The following is a 9,127-nucleotide window of genomic DNA, read 5'->3' on the forward strand; positions in this document are numbered from 1 at the left end:
TCCTGATTGCACATGACGTACGTGATGACATGGATGAAATGACACCAAATTTTGCCAGCATGTGTGCATGCCCAATCTATCCCCCCACGCATGATTTGGACAAAAACGGACACTGAACGCACGTTGTGTCATGTCCCGGCGGTGTTTTAGGGTTTTTTTCACCGGGAAAACCCTAAAATATGCATCAAACGTCGGGAATCAACGAAAATTGACATGTGTTATTGCCATGGTGCTGTGAGGGTGTGGAAAAAGTTTGGCCTCATTTGGTTGAGTTGGAAAAGAAAACGCCTTTCAGACTTGGCCTCCGGCAGACCCGAACGGTCATGATTGCACATGACGTACGTGATGACATGGATGACAGGGACGATGATATGGTATGTATGATATGGGAAGTAAGATCACTAATGTGCACAAGTAACGTTGCCGGCAATACTCAAATGGCTAGTCTCGATAGGTAAGTGACGCAAAAATGGGTTAGGCGTTATCAATGCAATTGCAAGGGGAATATACAATGGTGTCTTCGAGGTTACCGTCCTTTGCGATGATGAGTGGAGGTTATCTGAAGTGCACACGGCTGACCTGGGGGGGACTAAAGGGCAGCCTTTGGTCCCGGTTCAAGCCGGCCCCCGGGGCTCACGACCATTAAAAAATACATAGAACGTCGGAAATCAACAAAAATTGGCATGCATGCTTGTGATGGTGCTGTGAGGGCGTGGACAAAGATTGAGCTCATTTGATTGAGTTGGAAAAGAAAACGCCTTTCAAACTTCATCTCCGGCAGACCCGAACGGTCTTAGTTGCACATGATGTACGTGATGGCGTTGCATGAAATGGCATCAAATTTTGCACATCATGTGTGCATGCCCGATCAACCTGGACTTTTGAGCCTGATACAAGGGATCAGTCTCGGTCGAGAGTGCTACTTCTTGGTGTTGGAATTGTTGAATGAAAATTTTGTAAGAAATAAAAAAAATACTCGAGATATAAAAGAAAAAGAGGGGTAATGGATATATATTGGAGGTTTTATTTAACCTTTTTGACACTTGGGATATGTATTGCAGACTGCCATGCACGGGAGTTAGGTATAGCTGTCCCGCAAATAAAGGGAGTTAGGCTGCCAATATCCTGAGAAAGAAATAACAGAAACCCATCGTACTACTAATACGCTCGATCTAATCTCCCTCCATTTTCCGCCGCCGCCGTTTCCACGACGTCCTCCAGAAAGTTGCCTGTGTGACATTGCATAGTTTGTTCATGGAGCCTCTCTCTTATCATCCGCCACCACGGAAGACACCACGAGGGAACCCGCCACCACCGCCATCAGTGAACCCGTCACCTGCGAACCAGCCACCATCGCCATCACCGAACCCGCTACCACCGCCATCAGTGAACCCGCCACCTGCGAACCAGCCACCACCGGCATCAGCGAACCCGCCACCAGCGAACCAGCCACCACCGCCAGCAACCAACCAGCCACCTGCGAACCAGCCAGCACAGAACCTGCCACCAAGGTACCCGGCACCAAGGACTCCTCGGAACACGAACGACAAGGCGGAGTCAACAACACCACAAGGGAAATCAGAAGCAAAAAGGAACACTGTAAGGAAATTCAGTACCTGATCAATATTACGGCAGAGTATTGTGTTACGTAGATGTGCATATTATATCAGAGTATTTCGTTTCTTAGATTTGTATATTAGAGCAAAGTATTTTGTTTCGTAGGTTCTGACTGATTAATATCCTCGCCTATGTTTCCCAAAGATCAATCTTCATCATCCACATTACTGTTAGACATACGGTGAAACTCTAATCTATCCGGCAGATGTGCATAATAGATCATAGCAGATTAATGACATATTTGAATACAAACCTATATGTCTTTGAGCTCCATGGAGCTCTTTATTTTAAAAAATTCAAAATTCATAAATTTTAGTTTCAAAAAAATCTGAAGGTCGGTCTCCCTTTGGCATTTTTGGACTATTTAGTCCTTATTTCATAGTTGTCAGATGTGCAGTAAAGATGCATGGTTAACTGCTTCTATATTTATTATGTAATAATGCTAATTGAAATCCTTTTTGATCCAATGATCAGGAAACACAAGTCTGTTCCATTGTAGCATATCATGGAATTACTAAAGATTTCACTGCAGACCAGAGAAAAGCCATAGAAGAGGTCGACCTAGATGGCCTACTGAGGATCCTTCCTATCAAAATTCATCGGAACATGTGCAGATCAATAGTGGAGCTATACGACCCCACCTGTGACGCCTTCATCATTGATGGGGAACCACTGTCGATAACCACACGGGATGTGGAGCACATATTTGGTATACCTACAAGGGAGATAGGGGTTGAACCCGAAGGAATAGAAGTGAACCGGGCATACAGTGTCTCCCGAGAATATGGAGAGCGGAGCATACAAATTGCATACCTACGGGATATGTTAAAATCACATATAAAGACAAACACACATGGAATAGAGTTCCTCCAAACCTTCATTTTATATTCAATTGGGATCATACTGTGCCCAACAACTCAAAGATATGTTAGGTCAACTTATGTGCCGCTTGTGCAGACAAAGGAAAGTATCAAGGCCATAAACTTTGCAAAGCTCACGCGTGATCATCTAATGAAGTGTATTATCAAGTATAATGAAGCGAGAAAAAATCCTGAAAGAACAGCACTCCAGGGTACAGTCAACCTTGAGGGGAACCTTCCCTTGCTGCAGGTTGACCCTCACACTAATCATATAGATGTATGATTGTAGCACAATATTGTACAATGACTAACTTCCACATTTTGCAGTTTTGGTTCTGGGAGAAGCGTCGTCTAGATAGATTAGACAGAACAATTGATTACAGCAAACGAGATAGACCACTCGTCCAATACTGGGACGAGCAGAAGGTGCGCAAAGTCTGTGCTATTTTTGATAAGCACCGCCTTGAGGCCGGAGAGGTACATAAATTACGTATTGTACAACATTTGTCTTTATTCTTCCATATTTATTTTCATTATAAAATAAGAACCAATTTCATCAATTTATTTCAGACCGTACATGACCTAAAGGAGCCATGGGAGGTACCAAGGTCGCCGACACCTGAGTTGTTTGATGAATTGCCACCGACAGATTCAAAGGTAATTTGTTATTCTTCAGTTTTGTACTTCTTCGTGCACCAAAGGGTTAATAATTTTCTCATTAATATGCCTGTAGATGGTGATGAAGCTTCATGATCTTGTTTGCCGAGTGAGAACAGACTTGATGGAGCAGCACCTTCAGACCCGCGTACAAATGTTGCGCAAATTCAGGCACCTAGAGCAGGAAAATGCAAATTTGAGGAACTGGCTATACACCAACCTGAACGGCAATGTAAGTACCCTACCATCCAAACACGCACTTAATCACTCTTTCCTTCATATGTACAAAATAATGACAACTGGGTACCTATGCAGGACTATTGGAGCCGACCAGAATACGAGTACAATGACAGCGACAGATTTGTTGCGTCGCCCCTTCATGGACGTGACTTGTCCTCAGACTTTGATGTAATTTAGTAATTATATTAATTATATGAGTTATTTTTCTCATTTTACAAGCTCCTCCCTACGACTTGCAGGGTGCTCAGGATGACATCAATAGTGAGCAAAACTTCCAGGGTGCTCAGGATGACATCACTAGTGACAAAAACTTGCAAGGTGCTCAGGATGACATCAGTACTATGCAAAAAGAGTTTGAGAGAGACGATGCACGAAAATCAGACGTAAGTAAGTATATTAAATATGCGAGTCACTATTTTTTTTATTAAATCTCCTACCTTGGACACGCAGGTAACAGGAGGGTCTACGATGAGAGGACGGAAGAAGAGAGACAGGAAATCCACATTTGCAAATAATGAGGATTTTATTTATTTTGATGAACCCAAAAAAACTAAAAGAGTCAAGAAAACTCCGAAAGACATGAGTACTCCCAGAACGGGAACGGGTTATGCTCCAGATGAGAAGATTGTTGACGAGGTCATTGACTATGTCAATACATCCCCCTCTTCGAAAGTGTTGGTACAAATTGATGAAATACATCTATATCGCGCTGATCTTAGATGCTTGACAGCACCAACCTTTCAAAGTACTAAGGACGGATGGCTGCAATGCAAGGTATGTGCTAACTTCTTAAATAGTTAACAAATTGTTATTTCTATTTTGATTCCTTACTGCTTTGCGATTCAGATCTTGGATGCAGCCATAACATGGGTACGCCACATGCGCCCCAATCCAGATGTACGGGCCGACGGGAATATCTTTCTAGAGAGAGCATCAGTAAGCAATGTGCTAGTCAGAGACGGAAGCGTTCCAAGTTATACCCATGCTTTACGGAACAAAACGTCTACTAGTACTTATGGCAAAAACTACATTTCCCATGATATGGTAAGTCATAGTAGTCTAAGTCAATTACTAAATGGTACATAACTAATTATGTCTAAAATGCAGGTTTCTCTTCCTGTGAATATGATGAATAAGCATTGGTACGTGGCGGTTGTCAATGCCAAAAAAAGAGCAGTGCAAGTTCTGGATTCGATGGCATCACCAATAAAACAGTTTAAGAAAGGCCACCCGGAACTAGAAAATATGGTACATTTTTCAATGCTTAGTAACTATATACCGAGAGTTAATTCTCATATTATATGTCTTATGCTTCTTAATTTTTTATAGCTCAAAGGCATGCAACTCCATATGGAAGTAGCATATCGGCATGGTGGCCGAAAAGTCGATACTTGGAAGGATTTCAACATCAACACTTGGAAACTTCAAGTTATCAAAAACATACCACAACAGAAAGACAGGTACTGTACACATCACTTAAAATCATACATTTAGTATTCATAGTAAAAAATATTTATAAACAATCCATATGATTGCAGCATGTCATGTGGGCTTTTTGCGGTAAAGAATATGGAAAATTTTACAGGCAACAATCTAGATCGAGCCTACACAGCGGTACGATGTCCACACTTAATTTAACCATACCATTCCCGTTGTTACAACTATAAGACTGACTCAACCTATTACGCAGGATGACATCCCCGGGTTCAGGAAACAACTCACTGCCCTCCTAGTGGAGTCTCCATTGAACATGAAAGGACGGCGAAATGGCGAGGACTAAGATAGTGAAAGTCGTGAAGGAAGGACGAAGAGAGTTGAATGCTGCTACAATTTGCTACTTTCTCTAGAATAAAATTTGGATTATGATTTGTTTAAACTTTATGCTCGTATTTTTGAAGTTCTGATTGAACTTTAGAAAGTTTTACAATTTAGAATTTGCCACTTTGAACCATCAACTTGTAGGATTGCAGCTTACTTTGGGAGATGAACTTAACTTGTCTCTGAACTATTGCATTTCTAGGCTTCCTGTAATGCTCTATCATGTATTTTAAAAGCATGCCTTGGGGCAAGCTTCTATATCACCACCCTTCTCCACACAAGCGTGTTCAAGTCAGAAGCTAGTGTTGGTGTTGCTGTAATTCCTATGGTCAATCAGGTAATTAGTGCAAGATGCTCGTCATATGTGTGGATGGAACCGAGAGTGCATATGCACATTAGATGTTGTGAATAAAAGGTTGTGTGCTTGGTCAGTAATTTTAATATGTGAGGCCTCCATTGGTTATGTATAATATAATGTTCTCTTGCCATGTATGTGTTAGTGTTGGTTAACAAAATGATAAAGTGAAATCCTTCAATATCAAACGAATTCTTTTTACAGAGTTTTTTAGTTCTATTGGATTTCCGGTAAGAGATTGTATACCGGTCTACCATTGTCTCTCTTCATGAATTACGGGTTCTGTATGTCAAACAATGCTCTCAGTTTAATGCAAAATATATTGTTTGTGTCTCCAAAACCTTCATATGACAAAAAGTTCCATCAAATGTAGACATCATTACAAAGTGGTAATAGATACTGCAACGATGAATTTATGTTTACCTGCTAGTGCAAACCATCAAGTTCAGCATCAGAGAATTAACTCTGACATGCCATTTCAAGCAATGTTGAACCAGCAGGTGCTACAGCTGGAGGAGGTGCCTGGAAAAGGTTTACATGTTAGTCTGGTTGTCAATCTTACTTGGAATCTCGATTATCAGTGTATAATTTGAACCAGACTCGTATTTCAAAGTAAAAAATAAGTCAGCAAATAGATCGGTCTAACATCACTTGGTCATAATATGTGAGTGAGAATTGAGATTTATATTTTGCGGGACAATTGGTATTTATTTTGGGCCTGTCCGCCATTTCTAGTATTGTTTAACATACAGATAGACAAACATGTGAACTACCACATGGCATATGTGGTAAGCTCCCTAAACTTGAGAATTCAGATCTGTTCTCAAACTAAATGGTAGAAACAGACCAATTGGAGCAGGTGAAATCGGGAAACAGTTTGCGAAACAAGTCACGCTAGATATCCAACAACCTCGCAAAGCCAAGCTGGCATTACCATATTACCACCCTAAACATACGTCCTGTACACAACTACAACTTTGACACCACACATATAACTAAGCAGCAACCCATGACCTCTCCTAAGATAACCTGGATGCTCCTCTCAACTGATGTTAGTGACTAGCCATCTAACCTTCCATCACTCGCAGTCGCAGACCACATATGTACATTCACAGAACTGAGCCAAAAGTCGGCTGTTATTTACACATGATCATCGCGCCCAATACATATAGGGCTGCTCTGTTCTCGACGCCCAAATAAAGAAACAGAGCCAACGAGGTGAAGGACAAACCAAGCATTACTTTCTGCATTTCAGCATGCTCAGCTGTGCCGCCTGGTCCAGCCCTGGAGCCGCCCCCTTGTCGTTGCTCATGCAAGTAACCTAGCAATGTCTCAGCCTGCAAATCACACAACTGAACATATAAGTGGCTTGGAAATTCAAGAAGAATTTTTAGCTTGACCTAAACTAAGAAGGCAGACATGGGGTGCGATCCCTCTTTTTGAATCATTTAGTCATGACAAAGTAGACAGACTCTAGTGGAGAAACTTATAATTATAAAGCACGCACATGAGTATTTCAGTGGGAAATCTCAAGCACATGGTTTCGCACTGAATTTTAAGTTTGATCAGTTTCTAGTGACAGCAAGCATTGTTTGACCTGCAGGGCTCTTTGACCTGTAGGAGAGAGAGCACTCATCATCTGGTACTTGCAAGGTTTAGCATATCCTGGACTGTACTTAACAAGTGTGAAGTTAAACAAGTGCATATCTCGACCATCTGAACTGAATGTACATGACGAAATACGCGTTGATTTGGGTATTTCTGAAGACCAGATAGAAGAAATGTACCAAAAACTCAAGTACATGCATGCTCTAACTGACGATTTCGTTCCACACTGTTCAGTACAATGATTGCATTACAGCTCAAACCTTAAGACTGATATGTCGGTAAGTACTCATGCAAATCTAGGTAAGCATGGTGTGTCACTGAACTTGTACACCATGAGCATTGTTCGTTTAGCCATGGTATGCAGAAAATGCATGTCTAGGTAAAAAAAATCTTGAACAACAGGTCACTAAAGTGCATTAACTGGGTCAAGCCAGGTCCAACTTAGCGCAGTACTTCAAAGTAAAAAATAAGTCAGCAAATAGATCGGTCTAACATCACTTGGTCATAATCTGTGAGTGAGAATTGAGATTAATATTTTGCGGGACAATTGGTATTTATTTTGGGCCTGTCCGCCATGTCTACGCTGCATCCCTTCCTAGTTCCTACCATTTTCAATCCAATCCTCTTAGCTAAGGGAAGAACACGAGATGGCAAGATGAAGTCAAATTCAATCAACATGAATTCAACTCAACTACTAGCTAAAGTGGTGAACGAATTAAGCAGGCAAATCTGAATCTCACCAGTTTCTTCGGCGGGGCGGGAGGCGAAGCCCTCGCAGCGGTGCGACCGCGCCCACTGCATCCTGTAGCAGCTGTTCATCTCAATCACCGGCTCGCCGCAGTAGTCCCCGCGGATCCTGGGGTTGAAGTGGAGGATCCTGGGCGGCGCCTCGCCGTCCACCACCTTGGTGCCCACCAGCTCCACCATGAACTACGACACCATGAGGGGCGTCTTCCCGCCGTCCTTGCGCTGGGCGATCTTGGGGTCGTACTCGGGCCGCAGGGGAGGTCGGCCCACAGCTCCGGCGTGGGGCGTCGGCAGGGAGCTCCGTGGAGAAGACGAGGCGAGAGAACTCGGGGGTGAGCGCCGGCCTGTCCCGGAGCGCGACGGGGTCCATGGGAGCAGCGGCGTCAGGGGACGGCGAGGGATGGAGACTATGGGCCTCTCGGCAGCTTCCTGATCCGCCATAAATGGCAGGCGCTCACCGGCGGCGGCCGGAACCCTAGCTAGTGAGCGCGGTGGAGAACGAAGGAAACGGTGGGGAACGAAATTGGATTGGGATGGGGAGGGGGGTGGGCTAGTTGGACACGAGGGCCGGTTAGGCCTGTTCGACACGCGGCCGGGCTGATGCCTTTTCTAACTTCACGAAATTTTCTTCCCAAAATGCCCTCGGGACTTCTATACTGGAGGACGGGAGTTAACCAGTGCATGGTCTACCGCTCGCGAGAACTGGAGCAGTACATGTCACGCCAAACCGCACGATTTCACGAATTGACGGCCAGAATTTACCCCAGGGTACCATAAAAGAGCTCTTGTACAATAATATTCGACACAACTCTAACACTATTAACGTTAACTCGACGGCTAGTTTTTGGTTTTCCACCTATCGCTTTTTTTGGCAATTCTTCCATGGAGTATGAGCTGAAACTTACGAAGCTACATGAAGATGTGACAAAAGAGTGTGTAAATACGTGTGTGTACGTACATCTGCTACAAACAACCTTAGACAAAAGGCCATTGTACTTGCTAGGCTCACCAGGTGTCGCCGTGCGAGAGAAAATTCCTAGAGATGATGAACGATGCATACGAGCATTTTCTTGAGAACTCGAACCCATTGACGCCCAAAGGCTTTACGAGGTGCTTTAGACACACAACCATTTTGGAGGACACACTTATGTACAAGATGGAAGTCGTCATTGAAAGAGTACGCGCTAGCAAATCGTCATAGTCAGGGATTGGAAGACACACACAC

At 43.4% G+C, this 9,127-nt stretch overlaps 1 protein-coding gene and 1 long non-coding RNA gene across 2 annotated transcripts; one reads left to right on the top strand and one right to left on the bottom strand.

The window, feature by feature from the left end:
- Positions 1–1,239: 1,239 nt before the first annotated feature.
- On the top strand, positions 1,240–5,963 carry LOC119273252. The gene is made up of 13 exons (XM_037554483.1): positions 1,240–1,599; positions 2,092–2,727; positions 2,805–2,954; positions 3,048–3,134; positions 3,211–3,366; positions 3,450–3,542; positions 3,614–3,757; positions 3,825–4,148; positions 4,221–4,418; positions 4,482–4,622; positions 4,704–4,834; positions 4,913–4,988; positions 5,065–5,963. Exons 1-13 carry the CDS (start codon positions 1,255–1,257, stop codon positions 5,152–5,154), a joined length of 2,571 nt encoding a protein of 856 aa, XP_037410380.1. The 5' UTR covers positions 1,240–1,254; the 3' UTR covers positions 5,155–5,963.
- Positions 5,964–6,472: 509 nt separating this feature from the next.
- Positions 6,473–8,444, bottom strand: LOC119270656. Its single transcript, XR_005134245.1, has 2 exons — positions 7,896–8,444; positions 6,473–6,884 (listed from the first exon to the last, which is right to left on the bottom strand). It is a non-coding gene; the product is annotated as an uncharacterized LOC119270656 (long non-coding RNA).
- Between the last annotated feature and the right edge of the window lie 683 nt (positions 8,445–9,127).

The sequence above is a fragment of the Triticum dicoccoides genome, chromosome 3A (assembly GCF_002162155.2).
Source record: "Triticum dicoccoides isolate Atlit2015 ecotype Zavitan chromosome 3A, WEW_v2.0, whole genome shotgun sequence".
NCBI classification, from domain to species: domain Eukaryota; kingdom Viridiplantae; phylum Streptophyta; class Magnoliopsida; order Poales; family Poaceae; genus Triticum; species Triticum dicoccoides.

What these genes read in the sequence shown, in the direction of transcription:
- LOC119273252 (XM_037554483.1), top strand. Translation starts at nt 1,255, where the DNA reads ATGGAGCCTCTCTCTTATCATCCGCCACCACGGAAGACACCACGAGGG. An exon ending in ACCGCCTTGAGGCCGGAGAG is followed by an intron (nt 2,955 to 3,047) that starts GTACATAAATTA and finishes AATTTATTTCAG; the next exon opens with ACCGTACATGACCTAAAGGA. An exon ending in TGCCACCGACAGATTCAAAG is followed by an intron (nt 3,135 to 3,210) that starts GTAATTTGTTAT and finishes ATATGCCTGTAG; the next exon opens with ATGGTGATGAAGCTTCATGA.